General features: G+C 40.0%; 1 protein-coding gene across 1 annotated transcript in view; it reads left to right on the top strand.

Moving 5' to 3' along the window:
* HSPA12A (heat shock protein family A (Hsp70) member 12A) overlaps positions 1-23,523 on the top strand; it is a 53,090-nt gene that overhangs the window by 13,871 nt on the left and 15,696 nt on the right. Inside the window, exons 4-7 of the mRNA XM_059852029.1 lie at positions 1,814-1,941; positions 8,105-8,291; positions 9,124-9,228; positions 11,067-11,183. Of these exons, the coding sequence (XP_059708012.1) occupies positions 1,814-1,941; positions 8,105-8,291; positions 9,124-9,228; positions 11,067-11,183 (537 nt within the window). The remainder of the gene's footprint in view (positions 1-1,813; positions 1,942-8,104; positions 8,292-9,123; positions 9,229-11,066; positions 11,184-23,523) is intronic.

The raw sequence follows: 23,523 nt of genomic DNA, 5'->3' as shown, positions 1-23,523 counted from the left end.
TGTATAGTGGGACATCATTTCTTTAGAGTTGCCATTTCTTCCATACTGATCCCCTTTATGCTATCCATAGTATTAAGTGGGATTTTGGTCACACTGGAGTTGTTGACAGAGCTCTGATTCCTTTCATTGGGCTCCTGGTTTTACCATTTTTCATTTTCTAAACGCATAGACTTGCTCCTGCATATTTTTATATCAAACACAGGGGCTTCTTGATCCTCAGGGTTCCAAAGGTCTGTCCCTGTCTTTATCACTGATTTGTTTAGACAGCCCCTGAAAAGTCTTCTTCCTTTCAGAAAAAAAAAAAGAAGGATATATATGGTACTCAAAACCCAAGTTCTCAGAGAAAAGAATTTTCCCCAAAAGAAAGAGACATGTAGAAGCTCAAAACAGAAGTAACTGGTTTTATTTCTTAAGGAAAACAGCCACTTCTGTAAGTTTTAGAACCAAGAGCATGTCCCATAGGTAGTGTGTTTTAATCTCTTGTACATGTGCTAATTTTGTTGATAAACTCCTATTAAAACTACCTCCCAGCCTTTTTTCAGATCACTTGTATGATTTGTAACACAGTACATGCACAGTGTGCTTCATGTTCTTGCAAGGGATTGTGTTCATTTTTATCCTTGTGAGCCTGTGGTGGAACACTGCCTCAGCTTTCTGATTTGAGTTCAGAATTGTGCAAAAACCCATCTTCAGGATTTCCAGTGCTCTCTCCCATAGTTTTTTGCTCTTATTCCCTTCTTTCTCTAGATACTCTTGAAATTCCTCTTTTACTTCTGTCACACTGATGAATTACATCATATATCAGTTAGATTTGCTCCTTAAACTCTTTGAGGAAGACATTGTCTTAGTTGAAAAAGTTTTATTGGGAGAATCCAAATAAGTCTTTTTATGATTGGAGACCAAAACTTGTTGCTCTTGTTTCTCCATTTCAAGTAGCGGGTCTATGGAGAGTTCTTGGAAAATGTAGGGATTCAGCAGGAATGTGCAGGAAGTGGGAGGTGTGGAATAACAGAGATCTGTTGTGGAACACTGCCCATAGAGTGAGGCCATGTGGCAGCTGGTCTGTGAAAGGTAACATCAGTTGCTTCCAAGTGTTTCTGGGAGTACAGTCCTGCTGGATTTAGGGCAACAAGGCTGGTGAAAGGTCTGGAGCATATTGCCCTTGACTGTGCTTTTCAGGGATTGCAGGATTACAGGTAAAAGGCAGGAGAAGGATTCAAATTCATCATGAGCAGCTGAGCAGCTTCCCACATTCCAGCACAGGCAGGAGGAGTGCAGCATGTGGTGCTGGCTAAATGGGTGTTATAGAAATTCTTCTTTCTAACATGGGATGTAAACCTTATTGCTGTGTTTTAGGTGGGTTTGTCTCTGTTATTTCTGAATGGTAATAGTATTTCGTGTTCATACTTATGATATAGTTAACTCCTAAAACCACCAAATAAGCCCCAAATATATCACATTGATGGACAAATTCTTCAGTTGATCAGTTTAAGGAAAAACCAACCAAACCAGCCCCAAACCCCTGAGTTTTAATAATACAGGATCAGAAGTATTCCAGAAATGAGCATGAAGGAAGCTTTGAACAGAAAATGATGTATAAAAGGCTCTAGCTTACATGTTGAGTCATGCATTGAATTTCCAGTTCCATTGGAATGTGCAGCTTTCTGGTTTCAACTTTGGTCACAAGGGCAAATTTAGGGAAGTCCTCATTTGCACTGAAGAGATATGAAGGTCTTGCAGAGCAAAACTTGTGACAGGTTACAATGATTCTGATCAGTGACTCTGTGTCTGTTTTGCTTCTGCTGTTTAACAGAAGGACTCTGATGCAGAGGATGCTGTAGAACAGTTATTTCTTGTTGTTGTGGCTATTGATTTTGGCACAACATCCAGTGGCTACGCCTACAGCTTCACCAAGGAGCCAGAATGTATTCATGTAATGAGGTAAGGGCTGCAATGCAGCATTTGGTTTGTGACTCTGAGAACATGGGTTGCCTGCAGTAGCCATAGATTATTTTCTACAGGAGCCTGAAGTGTCTGGGTTTGTCTGGCATTACCACAGTGTGCAGATTTCTCATGGTTATGACTTTTTGCTGCATCTTATTGTATTCTGATTCTTATTTTGCTGAGTTTACAAGATGACAGAGTAGAAGGAGGAATCTGAGTGTTCAGAATTGTTCAGGGAGCAGAGTTAATAAGTAAGTCAGGGTGCCCTTATCTCAGACACTGATTTTCTAAGGTCATGGCATCCAGGAGCTGCCCATCCCCTGAAATCTCACTGTGTATAGTGGGGTGTACAACACTTGGTTACTTGCACTGGGAGTTCATTTGGCTTTGTGGTATTAAATCTGAATCAAATCTATGATAATGATCCAGTGATGTTGGGTAATAAGCAATCAAGAAGCGTGAATGTGAAAATGAAGGTTTGATGTGAAATCTATCTGTGTTATATGTATGTAAAGGACAGACTTCAGATGTTGTGATGTAGGGAGTTTTTGTTATTTTTTATTTCTTGATTAAATCAGCACAATATAAGTCTATGCAATCACAAATGCAAAAGCTGTTATGGCAGCTACCTGAGATGTTTGCCCTACAAACCATCGCTATAATATTTTATGGAATTTTTTTTTAAGTTATAAATAAACTTAAAACATATTTTATTATTATTATTATTATAGTATATCTAAAATTACTATATTGTAATGAGAGTAAGATGTAGATAATTTTAAACATAAAAAAGTGTATATGAAAAGCTCAGCCATAGATGTTCTTCTTAGCAGTGCTACTGTTGCAGAAGTAGGTACTGTGCTGTAATGCTGAGAACAAAAGGTCAAAAAGCCTAATTTGCTGCAGTCCAGTGTGATATACTGCATTTTTTCTAAGCAAAGGTGATAGCTGAATGCAGCTCCCTAAATCTCAGCAGACAATATTGATTGTGCAGTCAGCCTGCATAGTTGGTTTGTGTATGGCTGCAAACCAATGCAGCTGAGGGATTTAAAATACTGCCTAAAGGGAGGTAAATTTAGAAATGGTATTCTGCCATCCAGTTCCAAAGATATCTGCCATTTACAGCATGGACAAGTAATGTTTTCCAGGTCTTTTCTGCATCTCAGCCATCTCTTGTTCTCAGAGCAGCACAGGAAGGTGCCCAAGGCTGAAGTCAAAGGACACACCCTGTGTTGCTGCCTCAGACAGCTCTCAGGGTGGGCAAGCTGGAACCCATGTTTATCAATTCCTGTTCTCTTTGGCAGCAAGTAATTAGTTAAAGTTCTTAGAGAACTTGGATGGAATGAGGGAGAACATCACTGAAGCTGTACCTGAACAAGCCTAAATTGTGTTTAGAATGATTCTGTGTTGGTCCTGTAAATGCTGGAGGTTTCACTGTGGGCAATCACTGCTGTTTCTGGGGAAGTCCTTGAAGTGCCTTGGACTCAAGTTTTACCTTAGGACCTGGTTTTGCTGCTGGATTCACAATATGGATTCGGTTTTCCTTCCCTGGGGAAATCCCTTCTCCTTACCAGGCTTCCTGCTGTCAGTCACTGGGACATTGAAATCCAGGTGCTGATTCCAAATCTCAGCTGACATTTTGCTACTTGTGGGTCAAAACATGACATTTTCCTCCTCATGCAGTACTGGCAGCATGACTGTGATTTCAGAGCTATGTAGTTATGAGATTCTGAAGTTGAAAGAAATTAAATAAATTATTTCATGTGTTTCCAACCAAAGGGGAGGAACTTTTTTTTTTTTGGGGGGGGGGTGTATTCATATTTCCAACAGATATTTCAAACAATGGCAAATATTTTAATACCAAGAATTATTTTAATTTTTTTAATAGATATTTCTATCTGGAAAGGATTTTGGCAAGATGTAATTGAAATGGACTTACAAAGTAATACATGTAATATTTTTATATATATTTATGTATTAGTACTCACGAAATCATGAAACGCTGTCATGAATTCGACCATTCAAAAGAATGGTGTATTTATTAAAGCAAGTCTGCAGTAGTTCAGAAGGTATTAAGGGCTGTATATAATGAGGCTTACATGTAGGATAACTTACAAATATTTCAGCAGAGTAAATGTAGCTTCCCGCCGGCACTCGAGAATGTTTACATTAAAATAAAGCATACCAGTGATGCATGGTCCTCTCTACTTCCTAACTTTTTTTCCACCTTCCCTCCTTAGTGTTGATTCTTTCCAGATACTTAGATTTCTGACTGCCTTTTAACAAAGCTGCTTTTCTCTAAAAGGGTAAGGTGGATTTATTTAGAAGGTCCTACTTTGGAAAAGGGTGAACACACAGGGCTTTAGCTCCAGGTATGAGTGTAGTACAGCAGTGCCATGATTCTTGTTGTGTAATTAGGAGGCAAACAAAGTCACATTTTTAACTGTGTGTTTATTTGCTACGATGCCCAGTGCTAAAAAAAAAAAAAAGATTTTATAAGCATTGACTGAACAAAGTTCTTTAAGCATGTATTTATCTTTAAATGTATGATTGCCCTCTCTCATCTTAGCATGTTTGGAGTTGGGTGTGGGTTTGTAAATGTTCAGTGAATGACTTCACTTTGATTGCAAAACCTTGGTTACTGTTTTATCAGTTTTAGGTAGTACTGACAACTCTTGATAGTTGCCCCCAGCTTCTGTTACAGGTAGCTGTGGTTCAGGTTCTTTTTGCAGAGGGAATGTGTTACAGTGAGTGCTGTTTGCAGCATAACTTGAGACTGGAGGAAAGGCATCTGAGCTGCCTGGCCATGAGCTCAGCACTTCAGTGAGCAGGGCAGTGCCAGAGCCACACAGAAAATTTGCTGCTGTAGAGTAAGTAATAACATTTCATTTGGATGGAATACATGAGGTATTACACAGTTCTGAAAAACTCCTCTTGAGTTATATGCACTTACATGAAGTTACAGATGTTTTGGCTACTGGCTAGATAGCTGAATGGGAGTATTTCATAGATGGAGGATAAATGAAGAAATGCATGTGGCTATGAAACAAATGGCAGTCTGTCTTTGGAAGGAGGTAGAATGTGGTCTCTTTTCAGTGCAACCTCAGGTTTTTCCCCTTTCCCTCTCTTCCCTGTTTGACTGTAATTATTGGGAGGCACACACCTGCCTTTTTTCTGCACACACACTGCTGGTGGCATTCAGCTGCATTTTGATGACCCCAGTGTTTCATTTCCTTGGCTGTGGTGCTGCAGCTCTGGATCAAATTCTCATCACTCTGCACAAGTCCCTCTTTGGTCTGTCTTAGCCAGATTGAGGTGCAAGTGAAGGCATTTCTCTAACCTTTGTATAACCTCGTCCTTCTTTCCTCACTGACTCTCTTGTCTCTATTTTCACTTCTAGTATACAGTTAGATGCTCTGTGGCTATAAACAGGTTTATGTTGTTTATATTTCTGTTCATCCTGTTCATTTATATCAGCCTAGGAACTCATACGTCTGCATTTGAAAGAAATCTACCTTGGTTCTCTTTGAATAGTTTTTTTAATTGTGAGTCTGCGCTGCAAAAATATCTCCCACATGTATTTACAGCAGTTCTGGCTTGTTTGTGCTTTTGATAGGCATTTCTTTTTTCTTTTTTCCTAATTTTTACCGTTATTTTGCCTGTATTGATACCATGAAAGGAAACTGCAAATGAAAGCATTGCAGTCCTAGTCCTACTGACTAAAATCCTCCTGTAACTGGAGTGAGGCCAGGGCTCCACCTGGCAAGAGTGTTGCAGTCAGGAATTACCATTCCCATGCTTTTGCATCTGCTTCTCTCTGGAAAAACATCACTGCTTCCCCTTCTCTTTCCTTGCTGTCCTTTCTGTGACTGACCAGTAATACAAGCTGGGGGCTTTAGAACGTGCTGAGCAATTACTGTGTCCAGTTTCCATCAGAAACTCATCAGGAAGCAAACATCCAATTCTCCAGGTGGCTTTGAAAATTTCATCCCGCGGCGTTGAACGTAAATTTGTCTTCATTTAAACTGCACCTTAAGCGTGCTTATTCCTGAAAGAGAAAATGTGCCTGGCCATAATGAAAAACAAAGAAGCATTGTTATTAGCCCCAGCCTATTTATGGCATTTCCCACCAGTGACTCAGAATGAATCATTAATGATTCCAAGCAAAAGCGATATCAGTCTGTCTCCTCTCTGCTTGCAGCGGGTGTGTGGGATTTAACAATCTGCTGGAATAGCAGTGTTTTCTGTTCATGAGCTGTGAGATCCCAGCTTCTTCACATTGGAACCATATGTTTGCTGAAACACCTACTCAAAGATTTTGGAGTTGACCAAGTGCATTTCTAGCAGCAGGTTAGAAGAAATGACCTGGAGCAGAGCCCTTGCCAGCTGATCATGGCTCAGGGGCTGAGCAGCGGAACTGGGCAGATTTAGGGAAGTTTTTTCCAGTGGGTGAATGTGGAAATCATTCCACTCCTCATCATGCTGTTTCTGCTTGCAGGGCAGTGGAAGTGTCCTCTGCACTGAAGGAAGTTCAGATGTGTTATTCTCTGCTGCTTGAGCTAAAAAGAGAGATTTTGCTCTGTTTGATCCAGTTGGATGATGTGAAGGGGTCCCAGCCCTTCAGAAGATCCCATTCCTTGTTACTTTGCCAAGTACCAACCCCTTAGATTGCAGTTTGCCATGGCAGTTTTCTGGCTTGGTCTGGAGGTCAATTAATGTTCAATGGATTCAACTGTTTCTGAGAATGAAATGGAAATTACTTTTTCTACATACCCTTCCTATGTCACATAAACAGCTACCACAGAGCAAGGCAGACTTTTTATGCTTCAGAATGAGGGCTTTGGCAGGAGTATGTTCTGAAAGTATGTTTTGCTATCTTTAGAAAAAGCAATTGACGTGCAGTTTAATAATGAATGCAGTTGCCTGTGTGATCTTAACTTGGCTCCTGTTTGAGCTGTGTTATGATTATGTCTGAGAGCATAAACAGATTTTCCACTGATGCCTTTTTAAGAAAATGTTTTCTGGTAAATGTTTGTTTCTCATACAGAACTACTTGTATATGGTGGGGGGAGGAACAGTAATGTGAGTTTCTTCCATTCTGCCTTTTTTTTTGGGGGTGGAGAAGGAATGCTCACAGCTGGTTCTACAACTTTCTACTGTCTGACCTTTTTGTCCTGCCATACCCCCCTTTAGTTCCTGCTGCTGGGTGTTCCCATATTCAATGTTCTTATTTATTTCCTTATTTATTTCCTGATTCGTTCTGTGAAAGCAGCTTTGGTTTTACTTTGCCTTAATACTTTAATGGGTATCCCCTAAAAATACCTTCACAATCTTGATGAGATAGCATAGTTTTATTCACCAGTAGTGACAGAAATATTTTGGTGCCTTTAGCATTGTTGGAGGTTGGGGAAGTCTGCTTCATTTTTGACAGTTTGAAACTTGTGCAGCATTTTGGGTATTTGAAACACAAAATCCATCAACTTCACATGAGTAGAAAGTGCAGTGCAGAGAGCTCAGCATCTGCAGACATGGATGCCTTCAGAGTTTCAGGTGTCTAGGAAATGAAGCACATGATCAGATGTTGGTTGAACTGACTTATCTTGTTTCAAGGAGCATTCTGGGACAGAAATGGGGATTTAATCAGCCTCCTCCTGGCGATGTTAGATGACTTAAGCAGGTTCCTAATTCAGAATGGGAAAAATATCCCTTGCAAGTAACCATTCATGAAGTCTGAATCACAATTGGAAGGGCCATATTTGGGTTTTTATTAGTATTCTTAGATAATTACTGATTTTTTTTTCTCTACAATATTACATGTGTTGGCTTAGGTAGAAATTTTAAGTACAAAATTGTTTCCTTAATTGTGTATGGCTTACTTCAGGGAACCTGTGTTCTTATCTGAGTGTGATAGATCCTTGAGAATTATACATAACCACAAAAATGTGTTGAATTAGCTGAAATGAAAATTGCACCCCTTTTATCTTAGGTGGAAATAAACCCACTTGATTTTGATGTTATAAGGTTTGAAATTACTATCTTTGCAGGGAAAAGCAATCTGTGCAGTTTGCCACCACATAGCTTTTTCTCATGATACACTTGTTTTTTCCTGCTGCTCTGACCTTGAGCATCACTTACTGGAGCTGTTTCACTTTTTGGCCAGACGATGGGAAGGTGGAGATCCAGGTGTTTCCAACCAGAAGACCCCAACCACAATCCTCCTGACACCAGAGAGAAAGTTCCATAGCTTTGGCTATGCAGCAAGAGACTTCTACCATGACTTGGATCCCACTGAATCAAAGCACTGGCTGTATTTTGAAAAGTTTAAGATGAAGCTGCATACCACTGGTGTAAGTAATACCAAAAATGTGTTTGCTGCTCAAGTTGTTTTCCTCTGAATACTACTAAATTTTTGTCAACTGAAAGTGAAGCATCTCTACATTTGCAGAGTAAATTAAACTCTTCAGTTAGCATTATGATTCCTTTTGTTTCTCACTGTATTTGGCAGCTGTATCTTGCCAGCTTTCCTTGTAGATCTTTAAAGTTCAGTATCTGCTTTGCTTAGATCTTCATGTCATGTTTGGGGAGACTGCATGAGGTTGGTTTGTTCAAAAAATCTGGTCAGCAGGAATGGGATTTAAGAGCCAGACTGAGCTCTAGAGCAGCCAAGGAAATTCACCCTGAATTCGTTGCCAGAACTGCAAATGCCAGTAGGGCTGTTAATTTGACATTATTCCTACTGATTGTGGTTTTGTCTTTAAACCTTTTTGGAGCTTTGGGAATTGGCCAGTACTTTCTGTTTTGAGGCGTTTTCTGGTTTCCTCTGTTGGTGGGGAACCAAAAATCTGTACTTTTAACTTGGATTAAATATCTTGCATGTGCAACTTTATTGCCGTTATTTACAGAGGTATCTATTGTAATTGTTTAATATTTAGTCCGTATTTCTTACTCTGCCTGCAGTTTTCTGCAGGCATGGTAAGTGTTTAAAAACAAAGTCTAAAATAAGCAGCAAAGAGTCATGCTCCAGGAAATTCAAGTGATGAGTTAAATCCTCATCAGAATAGTTTTGTCACTTTTTCCTAATCAGGTGAATGATGAAGAGTTCACTGTCCTCAAGCAGTGGGAATTAATTTGATGTTTGCCTTTTCTTTTAATAACTTCCAGTTATTTTCTTTTATGTAGAATCTTACCATGGAGACAGACCTGACAGCTGCAAATGGCAAAAAAGTCAAAGCACTTGAGATATTTGCTTATGCTCTGCAGTTCTTTAAGGAGCAGGCATTAAAGGTGGGGTAATGCTTTCTTATCAAGATTTTCTGTATTTATAACTAGTATAAATATGAGCTTAATATTTTTAGCATTGCCAAGCTTTGACCTAAGTTGTATTTGATGTAAACAAAGCAAGGCAGGTGTAGAAACTGGGCAGGCTGTGGACTCTGGAGAGCTCACAATAGCCTGAAGTAATTTCCCCTTGCACAGGTCAAGCTTGATTCACTAATAGCATCCCTGTGATGCAGAGTTCTGAATAGCTTTTTACTGACTTAGGTATTTTCTACTGTATTTTTAATGGGGGGAAAAAAGTACATTTGACAAGAAAATTTAAAACTTATTATTATTTTCCATTTCTAATGTTGCAGTGCTCATTTCTTGTAGTCTTCTTGGATCACAAGATTGTTTTTCTGATTCTCCAATGGAATACATGTCCCCAGTAAACAGGTTTTGAGATGTTAAATCTCCTGTAAAGAGTCAATTGTGAGTTAAGTAAATATTGGCTTCCAACGTGCCACTATAATGTCAGTGTGAGCAGAGCAATTCCTGGGACAAATCAGAGTATTCATCCAAGCAAGTCTTGTTTAAAATAGCCTTGTGGTTAAGAGCTAACCTACTTTTTTGAATGGGTTTAATTTATTTTCTCTGAGATCCCAGTCCATTCCTTATGGCTGCAGAGAAGCAATCCTGTCACTACAGCTCAAATGCCTCATCTTGTCAGGGACATTTTTAACTGTACTTTTTTGGGGTTGGTTGTGGAGTCACAGACTTGGACCTGTGTGTAAACTGGGGACATTTTTAGCAAATATGAATGTTGGATAAAATCCCATATATTTGCTGTGCTGTCTGCTCAGGGCTACATCCTTTTCCTGATGTTAATAACTAAATCCCTGGCATTTGTGAGTGAATCCTGGAACTAATTAGACATGCCATGTAAGTGAGCTGTTATTTGCACTGTGCTCTGTCTGTCTGTGGTGCCCTGTGCAGTATAAAGGTGCTACTTTTTACTTTTCCAGCATGGATTTTTGAACTGCAGCATAGCTAAACAAACACAACACCTTGGCTCAGCACATGCAGAAACATTTTTTTTTACATTCTAAAGGCCTGTTGTCCACCTTTCTGAACCTTTCTCTGTTTGGATGGAGATTTAGATAGGACATATGGTAATGACATTTTACTTGGAACCTTGCCCAAAACATGTCAGTATATCACCTAATTTGCAAATGCAGTACAGACTTCCTTCTTTTTTAAGGGGAGAAAAAAAAGAACAATAAAAGTACTAAACTAGTCTTGAATGTTTGCTTAAAGCAAAATTTTGAAGGACCAATCAGTCATTTTTTAGAGGGGTTAAATGTAACTTCCCCTTGTTAACTGCATTATAAAAGTTTGATTTAAAGAGAAGTGGTGTATAAAGAAGTCATTGAAAAATCCAGATTGCAAAACATAAATGTTCATCAGTGATACCCCAGATATTTTTCTGTGTGTTAATCAAGGTGTAAGTGTGCATTCTTCGAGCTAACAGCAAATCCCAAACCATAGCTAAGGATGTACATAAATGTGCTGTAATATTCTGTGAATTGCTGCTTTTGCAAAAGCCAACTTTTCTACTTTATTTTGAGCAGTAAACTTTTCTATAGGCCTCCTTGAGAAAGCTTCAACCTTAATCCCACCTTTTGGCACAGTAAAGCATTCTTGGCAGGTTGGAAGGAATTCTGATTTGTAGCATGGATGTAACAGGAAAAAAATTGCAAAGAGGGTTACTGTTACCAGAGCCAGCAGAAAAGAATGTTTTCCTGTAGGCACCCATCATTTTACATTCACCTCTACTTTCCTTTTTTTTTTTTTTCCATTTTTAGGAGCTCAGTGACCAAGGAGGCTCTGACTTTGAAAACACTGAAGTAAGATGGGTCATTACAGTGCCTGCTATTTGGAAGCAGCCTGCAAAGCAGTTTATGAGACAAGCTGCCTACAAGGTAATATTACAGGCTGAATCTAGAAATGCCCCTTTAAAACCCTAGTTTATAAGGTAAATGATAAAATGTATTTGGGGCAATTTAGTATAAATACAGTCTAGAAACGTTGAAAGAGGAATTAACTCTACCCAGCAGAAGCTGTAGGTTGTATGTATTCATCTCTTAAGTGCCTTTTTCTTACTATTTGCTTTTATATATTGGTGTCCCTCACTGCAGACTTTGATATTTTGGTCATCTTGGACAAAGTATTCCTGCTGAATTCAGTGCACGTGGAACAGATGCAGTTTTGAGACCCTAGGGAAAGTTGAATTTAAAATACTGGACTGTTTTGTTTTGTTACTTTCTTTAGGTCATCACAGACTTTTTAAGTTTTAAAAAAAAAAGAAAAGAGGAGGGAAAGAAAAGAGTCTCCTTGGTGGAACTTTTTTCCCAGTTCCCATTTTCCCACAGTAAGAATGAAAGGACTGTGAACCAGATAATCTGGATATGAAATTAAATTCAAATGTTATTTTTGCCAGTGAGAGTTTTATCTGCATTTAATTCTTTCCTCCCCATCCACCCCTCAGATATTTGCACTTTCCGTATGCATGTCCTTTATTTCAAATTCAGTTTGTGTCTCTATACATGAGATGTACACATTCTTCTTTTCATCAGGATATTCATTTTTAGTTGGGTTTTTTTTCCTTTTTGATTTTTGGTCAGAGACTTGTGTAACCCATTGGCAGCAGCTATGCAATGCACAGTTTCTAAAATACCTTCTAGTTCATGAGTAATTTGCAGAGTGCTTCTGGGAAGCACCCAGATTTTTCTGACTCTGTTTCTAACAATCTCTAATGTTGAGCAACGTTTTTCTTAACAGTCTGTATTGTGGGATTGCTAATGCTAGTGCCAGAAGCAAAACACTCTTAAAGTTCTGATGGAAGAACACGGTTGTAGGTAAATCTGAAACACTAGAGACCCATTCATATCTCTGTATATTGTTGTCTGCCTGCTGTCTGTGTGCATGTGTGCTCGTGAAGTGGGAGCTGTGTAAGGAGCAGGGCAGGGTGCAGGTAGATCTCTTGGCATTTCTCATTTGTGGCACAATGGAATGTTGTTAATTAGTGTCTGTGTCTGTGGTTGTGTCTGTGGTTGTGTACTTCTATGGGCAAGCTTGACAAACAGCAAGGGCTGACAAGGCTTTTAACTTGGGGTGTGTGATCCACTGCAGGAAACTGGAGTTTAGGGAAATAATTCATGTTAGCTTGACACATGGCTGAATCTTTTCAAAGCAGTGGGGATGAAGAAACAGATGCAGAAAACAGAATCCTGAATTGCCATTCAGTCTTCCAGATTCCTGTTGCTGCATCCAGATGTTCCTCATGGATGGATCAGAAGTTGAAGCTCTTGTTAGCTATTGGAAGATGGAAGCATCTTGAAAATGAGGGGCATCATGTAGAAAAGAGTGTGAAAAGGCAGTGGTAGAAACCTTGCAGGAGGAGACTCACAGAATTACAACCACCAGTCTAAGCTGAGAGTTAACTTGCAGAAAATATTAATGAGCTGTGGAAATCTGCTGAGCAATCCATGTCAAATGAGGTAGCTCCAAGAGAAGTGAAGTACTAAAACAGCTTCAGTCACTGCCTCATAGTGTTTCTGGAATGGTTAAATAGTTGTCTAGGCAAAGCTAATAGAATTAATAAAGTGAAGTGTTGGAAATCTGCTTCTGTGTTCAACGGCCATCAGCTTGTGACCAACCCATGATCTCAGTGCCCCTCTGATGTCCCCTCATCTCTGCTTTGCCTTAAACAAAACATTGCTACCCTGGAACTCCTCATCTGCCCAAGGGCTCCTGCATTGTCCCCTTCCAGCTGCTGTGCTGCTTCCTCACTGAATGAGTAATCTGCTTGTTCCCTTCAGCTCACAGCTCTTCCTCTCTCTTGCCATCCAGCCTATCAAAATCCTGCTAACTCTGTCTGCATGACAGCTTTTCCTGTCTTTGCACACTGCTGAGCTTTCATGAGGCTGTCAGTGATTTTGCATCTTGGTTATTGCAACATCATTTCCTTGGCTTCAGCAGCTGTAGTCTGGCCTGGTTTGTATCTCTTCAGAATACTGCCCCAAAAGAGTTTTGTAGCCTTGCATTTGACATTTGACTCCATCTGTGTCATCTCAGACATAAGCTGCATGAACATCTGTATTGCTTACTTATTTTCCTCTTCTGAAACTCTCTTTAAAATGCTGGATGTTTTCATGCCTACAAAAACTTGACTGTGACTAACCCACTTACATGAGAAAACTACACTTCATGGCTTCTTGCTGTTACTCTGCCTGCCCTATCTGTATCCATCTTTTGTGCTTTTTGTATCCTTAACAATTTTTATAGCTGAGTTACTACCTCTTTGAAGCAGGTATTTGTTCTCTCTGAGGCCTTCTGAGGGACTCAGTCTGGCAGGTTGTAGAGAGTTGCATGTCTTTATAAATTATTTTGCTGAATCAAAATTACTTTATTCCTGAATGACAGTTCACAGATGCTTTTTGCTGTGCCTCATGTTTCATTCCTGTGTGTCCAGAGATGGCTCTGAGGCTCTGGGACACTTCTTGAGGTTTGATCAGAACTGGAGAGAGCTCTGTGGCAAGAGCAGAGTGTCAACTCTGTGGGACTCATTTAACTTTAAGTTTCCTTTCCCAAACCATGTCTGCTGGGATTAATGTGCATTGCACACTAATTCACTACATCTTTAGTAATGACTTTCAGGGTTTATAGTCATATTTGCCATTCTCCCCACCAGTAAAATGTAAGACATCATAAATAGCATCAACTTCTCTTGTTTCTGTGTCCCAGTTGTTGTGCTTCACGTTCTTTGGCCACAGGAAGTGCAGAGCAGAATCTGCAGGCTGGAATTCCTTGAACGTGCTAACAGGAATGAAGTCTTAAGGAAGAGTTTGGAGTGTGGCAGGAATATGTGAATGCAGAAGCTGTGAGATAAGAAAGTAAAACATGGCATAGCAAATGCACTTAGGGGGCAGGGCAGAAGAAAGAGAAAGCTGGTACATTTTCTTAAGCTTGCCCAGAATACTCTCTGGACTTTCAAACATCAGTCAGTTGCTCAAGTCTGAGATATTGAGGGTTCTTTTCTTTTTAATACGAACTCTTGAGTTTTGAAATAGAGTTCTAGAGCTCTGAAGTAGATTTATTTTTCAGTTACAAATAGCAAATAAAATCATTTGCATGGTAAGCTCATATAAACAAAAAGAGAGGCACTCTTGGTTAGAGGATTAAAGCATGTGAGCCTAAAATTCCAGAGGCTTCATTTAACCAGCTCCTATGCTGAACATTTATGATTGTTTTCACATCAGTTTTGTCATGGAATGTGCACAATGAGAATTATTTAACACATTGTGTTCTGGGGTCTATGACATGACATTGATCAATACTGCTTTACTCTGGAGAAACCTTCAGAGAAAAATAAACAAACTTGGCAAGAGAAAAATGTGACAGCACAAGAAATTCCTTGCTGATAAAAACATGACATGAAGTATATTTGATTTTTAAAAGGTGGCTTGGGAGGCTTAACCAGATTGAAATTTGTGAAGCTACTCTTACTCCCTCATATGTCTGTTCTGTACATAAAGTACATGCAACTGAAATTTATTTGTGTAGGGACAGTGTGTCAGGCTTCTGCTGTAAACTGCCTAAGAAGGTGTGAGCAGCCCTGGGAAGCTGGGTATTTTTATGAAATAGTATTTGTTAGTGAGGCAGGTGAGGCAGAAGTGTGTTAATACCAACCATCCTGACTATTTGTAGCTTGTGGGGGTCTGTTGAGTCTCTGATTTCACTTTTGTGATATTAAGATCTTTTTAATCATGAGGATTAAATTGTTTATTGAGTGATGTTGGGGAGAATTCTGCATCTTATAGCTATGCTTAATTAGGAAATGATAACTCACTGAGGGATGTAGATTACAGAGTGAAAAAATGTGTATAACTGGTCTCTGCTCACACATTTGAGTTCCTCAGCCAGGTTCCCATGAAGGCAGAGACATCTGCTAGTCCAGTTCTGTTTATTTCTCAAAAGTTTGTCCACTTTTGTAGCACAAGTTGGAGCATTTGGAGTTTTTTCTTTTGCTAAACAAGTAAAACAAGAGCTTTTCATAGCACTCTCTGTAAGAGTCAGTCTGTGCCTGTCTCTTACAAAGTTGTTAAATACATTTCTCAGGCTCTTAGAAGTTGACTGAAAGCAACAGAAATAGCCAAAAAATAGAATCTTCATTCTGCCTGGTGAAGAGGCTGTGCTAGGTGGCATTTACCAGCCCCAAAAAGAAAATGATGGTCTGAAAGGCTCTAAACTACAATCATTAGGGAGTGATAGAAACCCACAAATGTAACTCAGCATGGGCAGGGTCTGAAACTAATGGGTTGGATTATAATAAATTCATAGAAAAGGTCAATAGATTGGTCTAAAAGACATCTTAGATGCCAATATTCAGTTACAAAGAAAAGACATACGAGCTGAAATTGGAACTGTAGGGAAAAGTATTAAGGCACAATGAGAAAGCCCAAGGTACAGAACAAGATGCATCTCACAGAAAATAGCAAGCAGGCATTTTTCTCAGTGCAGGTCCTTCTCAGTGAGGGCCACTTGTGTCTTTTTAGTAAAATCAGCCTGAGCCATGAGGACCCTCAATGAGGATGGTTCTAAATAAAGGGAAGGAGAGAGCCTGAGACATTAGGAAGAGCCAGACTTTGCTGTTGTGGTAACTGGTGCATGCCCCGGGTACAAAAAGCATTTCTAGAGTTTTATAACATTAAAAATTGAAAAGCTTATGAGAATTTAATGGCTTCATTTTTCTAATGCACACTACTCATCAAACTTGCAAGTAATGCTCTCCTGCACCTTGGGGGATATAATGTAATGCAACAAAAAATTCTTGGTAATGCCACTTGGAGCTAAGCTTTCAGTTACTGCCCAAATGTGATCTGTGACAAGAGTCCCTTGGGAAGGAGCTGCAGCAGCATCACCCTGGAGAAATAGGGACCAAATGCCACTGTGGTCCCATTCAGCTTGTCAAAAAACACAACTTCTATTTGGTGTCATTCAGCAATATGTAACTCAGCTTTAGTAATGCTAATCTGGATTTGTGGTCTCAACAAAACATGCAATTTGTGCAAAGAAAAATGTTGGTGATTTCAGTCTCTTGTGCTTATTCCTTACCTAAAAAATTATCCAAGATTCCTCTCCTTGGAAAATGGTGTCTGGGATTACTTCTGAGACCAAAGTGTGATACACTGGATCTAATGTCCTAAGTAAGGTTTGCTGCAATTACTGGTATTCTTTCATGTCTCACGAATATAAGAAATCCTTTTCTCTCTCATGAGGCAGAAATCTTCTGCCTGGCCTGTGTGTAGCAAGAAATTATCTTTCTTATGAGCAGTTAATAAAAGATTTTTGTCAAATAGGCACAGGTAAACTCCAGAACCTTCTCCATGAATTGTAAACAAAAGTGCTGCTTCATGATTGGTAGCCAATGGTCATAATTCAGGTATTTCCTGCCTTATGTTCCATCTTTCTTCCTAAAAGGAAAAAAAATGGTTTTATAAGTTAAAAAGGGGAAATTGTAGTACAAAATTCAAAAGACATAATATAATAAGTATAAATTTTATTAATAAAGTCAAACAGTCTCTACAGTTCCAAAGAATTCCAAGCTCAGGTTGAAAATAAAAGAATAGATAATAAAAGTAATGTATAGAATAGGAAGTATAGAAATGCTCAGGTAAAGCAGTTTGTACTCTTAGCTGGGTAATAGCAACACTAGAGAAATGAATTGAGGCAGTCTGGCTGTGCTTAGCAAAGGCATTTATCTCAATCAGCCAGCCTGGCTGTCTGTAACAAACTGGTTCATCTGATCAGTGGCCACACAAATGCAGCAGTTCTGGCTACAGCCAGTGCAGCTCCACACATTCATTATTTTAAGTGTCCTGAAAATAAAAGTCACACTTCATTATGGTTCCAGGTGCCCCATTTGTTTTCTTGCTTCTCACAATGAGATAATGCCATAGTTTCTAGGCAGACATTAAGAGGAAGAAATGTTCCATGTTGTTTCTTACCACAGGAATAGCTTTACTGACAGGTTAGCAGACAGAAGTGAAATACCAAATGGATTCTGCTTTGGCCCAAAGTGATTTGATCAGGTATGTGCATGCACAGACAGCCAGGGTGATTGTTCAGAGCCTGAGCACACCTCATTCCAGCAAACTTCAGCAGCAGCTCCACTGAAAAACTTAGTATTGATTTGGGTACTCAGAAGTAAATGCTTTTTCATTAGTGGGTTGTTTCACAAAATTTGTTCTTAGTGATTTACAAAATGTTATATAGGAAGCTTGTGGCAGAGCTGAATGCAAAAGCTGGGTTTCAAGTCCATGTCTGCTATTTGTATCATCACGTTTTTAAGCATAAAGACCATTTTTGCCTCTACAACGAATGAATTAATGAATTAGGAACTGAATTTCCTTCTCTGACAGGACACTGGACTAAGGCAGATAGTTTTTTAGATAGTTTTTTTTTTTGAGTGCAGATTGTGTTAGTGTTGTAAACTCAACTTGTGCACCCCTGATGCATTGAACCAATTGCAAATGTAGCATTACTTTTTCATGTGGCTCATGGCTGATGTTTAGGATTACAGCACTGCTTGAGGCTGTTGTGCTCTATATATTTTTAGCTTTAAAAATAAAAAAAATACATGCTGTGACAAATGTTTCCTTTTGATTCCAAGACACTTGAACAAAAGTTCTAATTACAATCCATACAGAAACCTGTGAGGACCTGAATAACTGCAGCAATGAGTCTGGTCCTGCTGTCAGCCTGTCAGACACCATGGGCTCCCTCTCATGATGCACACAAGGATTTGACACAAGTCACAAAGACAAGGAGGGAAAAAGCATGTGGGTCCTTGGCCTTTGGGGAGGATTCCTTCCTGCAGTTCTGGCCTTTCTCAGTGTAGGATACCTGCAGCATTTCAGTCATGGAATCTTTAAGTGGGAGTGTTGGTTGGAGATCATCTAGCCTGACCTTCCAGGTGAAGCAGGGTTATTGCTACACTGGGTCAGCAGTGGCTTTATTGAGTCAATTTTAAAGCTCTCCAAGGACAGAGATGTCTTCCTGGGCAGCTGTTCATGTGCTGCATCACCATCTTAGTAAAAAAGGGGTTTTAGCACCCAGTTTGGACCCCACAAGCTGCAGTATGTGGCTTTTGTCCCTCCTTGGATCTCCTGGCAAGACTGAGAAAAATTGTGTTCTTCTGTCTTTGGACCTGCCCTTCAGAGAGCTGCAGGCAGCTGTTCCACTGCTCCTTGGCCAACAAGAGTTTCTTCCACCATAAAACTAATTTTAACTGTAAATAGAATGCTAACCTAAACCTATTGGTCCTTCAGCTTACATGGTCATGCACAGCTATAAAGGGGGAGTAGTGTAACTATTAACTGGAATTAATTTCTTAGTGTAACTATTAATTGGAATTAATTTCTATGTTGTCTAGTGATGGTCACCAGCTGTACAGGTGCCAGTGTGAGGTACCTTATTACCATCTCTCCTGATTGAGAGATGGGAGGATTTCACCCCAAAACCCTTCACAGGAGCTCACAGCTTGTGAGTTCCCTGCTTGAAGTGGGAGCAGCAGTGGGTTTGGCCCAGGTGGAAACTGTGGGAAGGTTGTGAATTTTCTGTGGGTTAAGTTCCTTTATTCAGGCTTCTGGTTTGGACAAGCCCTGGGAATTCAGAAAGCACTGCCAAGGCTACACTCTGGTGTTTTAAAAGCAGGGAAATAGTGTATAAATATATAGTGACAGTATCTGCTTCCTCATGGCAGAAGGGACAATGTCTGAGGCCCCAAAAGAGTCCTCTCAGGATAAACCCAAAATCCCAAGGAAGGTTTAAAGGCTGATTTTTACTTTGGATTTCATCCTTTTATGCCTTTCATGTTATTTCATCACTTATATTTGTGTGAAGTGAGTAAATGAAAACTATTTCAGGGGTCTCTTAGCTTCCAGTTGGTGCCTCCCCTCCATTAGTGGCTTTTTCATCCTCCATAGCTTGTATTCCCCTTGTCTGCAAAATGAAGTTACTTTTACCATAGCCTGAGATGGCCTTTATGCTTTCTCAAGCAGTATTCTCACAGAGGGAGACTCATATCTTTGTCCTCTCCCTGAGCTGTACAGATGGGGAAGCTGGCACTGAAAGAATTCTGCAGCTGTGACAATTATCCACAATGTTCTCACTTCTGAAATGCAAAGTATCAGTGACACCTGATCAGATAAAGGACAGCCTGTGCCACAAGCCTGATTTTAGTTCAGCCAGCAGTAATAGTTGTGAAAATGTATGAATGCATGTATATCTGTTAGATATATGCATGTATGTGTAGTGAATGTTAAGAGAAAGCAAAATGCTCTTGTTTCTGTGAAGCCAGAAGTGCCTCTGACATTGTAGATGTCAGATCTTTGCAGGATCACCTGCCACCCAAACATTGTGGTTTAAAAAAAGTCAATATTCAGTTTTCGTCTGGCTCTTCTATCCAGAGTATATAATTTTGAAAGGAGGGAAGCACCCAGCAGCTCTTCCTCCTGCCTTTGGCAAACCCAGCCTCTTTGCTGTGGTCACCAAGAGGAATCTTTGAAAATCCTGTTTATTTTGTGGTTGTTGAGCAATTATAAGAATCCATCTTTGAAGAGATAAGTGGGCAGAGCTAACTGGGCTGTCTTGACCTCAGTCTATTCTATTTACCCACAAAATGTCCTGTACTGCAGCACTCCTCATCACTCTGAACTCTAAGGGCAAGGCATCAGGCTATGTGATGCTGTAGAGAGTTTCAAACATTTTTTTTTTAAACCTTCTCCAGGCTGAGGAACCAGTGAAAGTGCATTCACTGTGCTTTTCCTGCAGCTTTGTGGTACCCATTCACCCCATTCCCTGCCAGCCCTGCTTCCCCTCCAGTGGCTCTTTGGGACACTGCTGGGAGTCTTTTCCCATGTTGCTCATCTTCTTTCCTGGCACGCTCTGCCTCCGTAATTAGATCTCAGTGGTTTATTTGTGACATCCCAGGCTGATGCCATAGGACTGGAGAAAGTGCTAGCTAGTGAAAAAGGAGGAGGATTAGAGGAGCTCACTTCCCAAGGCACTAAGTGGATGGTGTTATCATGAAGCCCTTAACACAATGAACTGATTAGTTTAAACAGTGGAAGGCACTTAATTTCCAGCCACTGTTTTGTCTTGCCTTGATTCAGCCTCACAACACTTTCTTCATTCAGCCTGCACAGTGCTTAACTTGCAATCATGCCTTTCCTATTGTTACTAATTATAATAAGTATCTTGGAAAATAGGAAAATGTTGATGTTAATTCTCAGCTTCTCTTGTTTTGGCTGAATGATATCCTGCAGAGTTTCGTTTCCTAATGCACCCCATCATTTTTACAGAGCTGTTTCATGGGATTCCAACTTCTAAATTTTATCTTTGGTGCTTAAAAATGGGGCTGTGGTGGTAAAACAGGTTTAAAAGGTTTTTCCTACTGACCAGAAGAATGGATCATTGCACTTGTCTGGTCTGCAGCATTGCTTCAGCAGTGATTAAAGTAGTGCAGTTGGTGGAGGTGATAAAGTGAGGAAGGAGAGTGGGACCCAAGGCTGTGGAGGTGATGGGTGAAGCTGTTCCTGCAGCTTCTGCACGTGCCCCATGCCACGGGCAGACATGGAACCTTCTTGGGGAAGAGTAGAGTCTGGCTGTGACACTGAACTGGAGGTCTGGGGTCGTGGAGGGAATTCCCACCTGGTTGTGGGTTCCTGTGCTACTTTAAGGAAAGCCTTTTAGCCTCTGTGCCTTGTTTTTCTAACTGTGTAATGAGGCTGGCTCTTTTTATCTTTTATGCATTTATCTGTTTATTTTATTTATGCTACATTTTTGTATCTGGAAATGCTTTATCAATTGTCAATGCAGTGCCTACAGCCCTGCAGCAGTAGTGAATCAGGTCTTAAACTACTACAAAATAAAGCAGAAAAAAAGTAAAATTCATCCAGTTGTTCTTTTAATAAGTTTTATAGCTCAAAAGAGCTTCACGTAAGACATGTTCCTAGTGTTACAAGTGAGTGGTCAGGCTATTTTTTTTCCCCCTTAGGAAATATATCAGATGTATCTTTCTGAAAAACCAAAAAAAGAAGAAACTTTACGTGTTGCTTTCAGTAATTTGCAAGGATAGAATAGGAAACATGTCAATCATGGTGGATTTCCTAACACTGTGCTTCTTTTGAGGTCACTGTGGTGTAATAAATAAAGAACACACCGGTGTTCTATCTGGCTGTGGAGAACTGCAGCTAAATGCTGATGCTTCTAATTACAGCAGCATTCAGAGATGGGACATTTTCATCTAGGCCTACCTTAAAAAGACTGACTACATGGAGTATTCTATTATAATGCTGTATTTAATGTCATATAGGTTACAATATTAAAAAGAAATAAAAGGGCATGGATTTTTTTTTTCCTGTGTGTTGTGGCATGTGAGGCTGGGTTTTGAAAGCAGCATCTTTTAATCTGTATCAATGGTGATTCTGCATGTGGAGTGAGTGAAAAGAGTTCTCTGAAGGGCTCAGACTGCTGTAGTGAGCTGCAGTCCTCACCTCAGTATTTGCTTGTGATGAATTACTCCAACAGCTGGCAGCTGATGCTGTTCAGGGAAACAGGACTGTGTTGTGGTCAGCTGTGGCTCTCTCCTGGTGACACCTTTCTGGCTATAAAAACAGACCTGGTGGCCAGGGTGAGAATTCACCTGCATCTGGATGGTGAAATTATTTATGCTCCAGTACATGAGACTTTGAAGTGCTTTTAAGTTTGCTGTCCATGATGCATCTTGGCAAATGAGCAGCAGTGCACTGGCACCAGCACACAGACCTGTGCTACTAGAGGGAGTGAGGTCTGGGAGCTCTCTTGTCAAAAAATGAAATCCTAGTCCTCAGGCATATGAGCAAAGTTGAATTTTAGAGCAGTTCTTATCATAGTGTTCTTTGCTTCTTCCAGGTGTATAAATGCAGCAATATCTTGCAAATTGAGTTAAGAATTTTTTTTGTGCTCAAATAATTTTTGTAATCCCATGATGAGTTTTCCATTTTTGTGTTCTTGGGGAAACTGCTCTCTGCTTCCTTCATGTTCCATAAGGGATGACTGCTAGTGAGGGTTATGGGAGCAAGAAAATCTCCTTAGCAGGCTGGAGTCAAGACACTGCTCTGTTCTAAACTCTGCTATAAGCTGCCCTGGGCAAAAGCAAATTGGTGTGTCTGTCCCACTGCCAGGATGATCTCTAGAATGTTGAATATTGAGGCACTGTTTAGATCTGCCCTGCTCAAGCCTGTTAACTTGTGAATCCCTGGTGTTTATTACAGCAGTGCTTGGGCAGCAGTGGGCAAGAGCACGGAGTGAGGCAGACAGAAAGCAGAAAGTGAAAAATACAGCAAATTTCCAAATGCCTGCAATTAATAATTTTAACAAATGCATCACTGTTTCTTCATGTTGGCTGCCTGCTGTTTCCCCTCCTCTTTCTCTGCATGCTCAATATTTTTCTCCCATCTGTCCCTTGGCCGTAATGATGGGACAGATGCACTGCCTAAGTCTTCCTCTTGGAGCTTGTATTAGAACAACCTCATTGCTCCATTCCTCCCCAGCAGTATTCATGTGCTCATGTTTCTTTAGCATCTCCCCCTCTCCCATTTTCTCTGTGCTGTGTATAGATGTATATGTGCTCTCTTTCATGGTTTAAATAGAAATGCTGTATACACAAGGTATGAACTGTTGATTGCTACATACACATATATATATTTATATGTAAATATATATGTGTGTATATATGTACATATATGTGTGTCTACATATAAAATATGTGTTGGATGCCTTGTACCTTTCACTGTAAAAGATTCTCTGTATGGTCTTTTTATGATGTGAAGCAACACATTCTTCATTGTAACTGCCCCTTCAAACTCTGTAAGAAAAGCTTTTAAACTAAAAACCTCAGCATTTTCTTCATGAGGTTCTGTTAGGATCAGCTGTGCTTCGAGCTGTTAAAAACTGTCATTTCTGTTGCATGTTTTCCTCAGGAGATATTTTGGGTATGTTAAAATCATAGCTAGGGAGAAAAAGGAGCAGGAATAGCATCTGCTGTGCATGGAGGGTCTGAGAAGACAGATTGAGTCCATCCACTGCAGGTCACTGCCTGCCTCTCCTGACTGCAGTGTGAAAAGTTCATGGTACAGGCTGCTGCTGGAGGAGGGGAGGAAGCAAATGTTATTGTTAATGGTTTACTGTTTGCTTTTAGCAGGACCAGCCTTGGGA

Source organism: Haemorhous mexicanus, chromosome 7, assembly GCF_027477595.1.
Source record: "Haemorhous mexicanus isolate bHaeMex1 chromosome 7, bHaeMex1.pri, whole genome shotgun sequence".
Classification (NCBI taxonomy): Eukaryota; Metazoa; Chordata; class Aves; order Passeriformes; family Fringillidae; genus Haemorhous; species Haemorhous mexicanus.
Note: the sequence above shows the minus strand (reverse complement) of the source record. Positions and strands in the feature narration are given on the sequence as shown.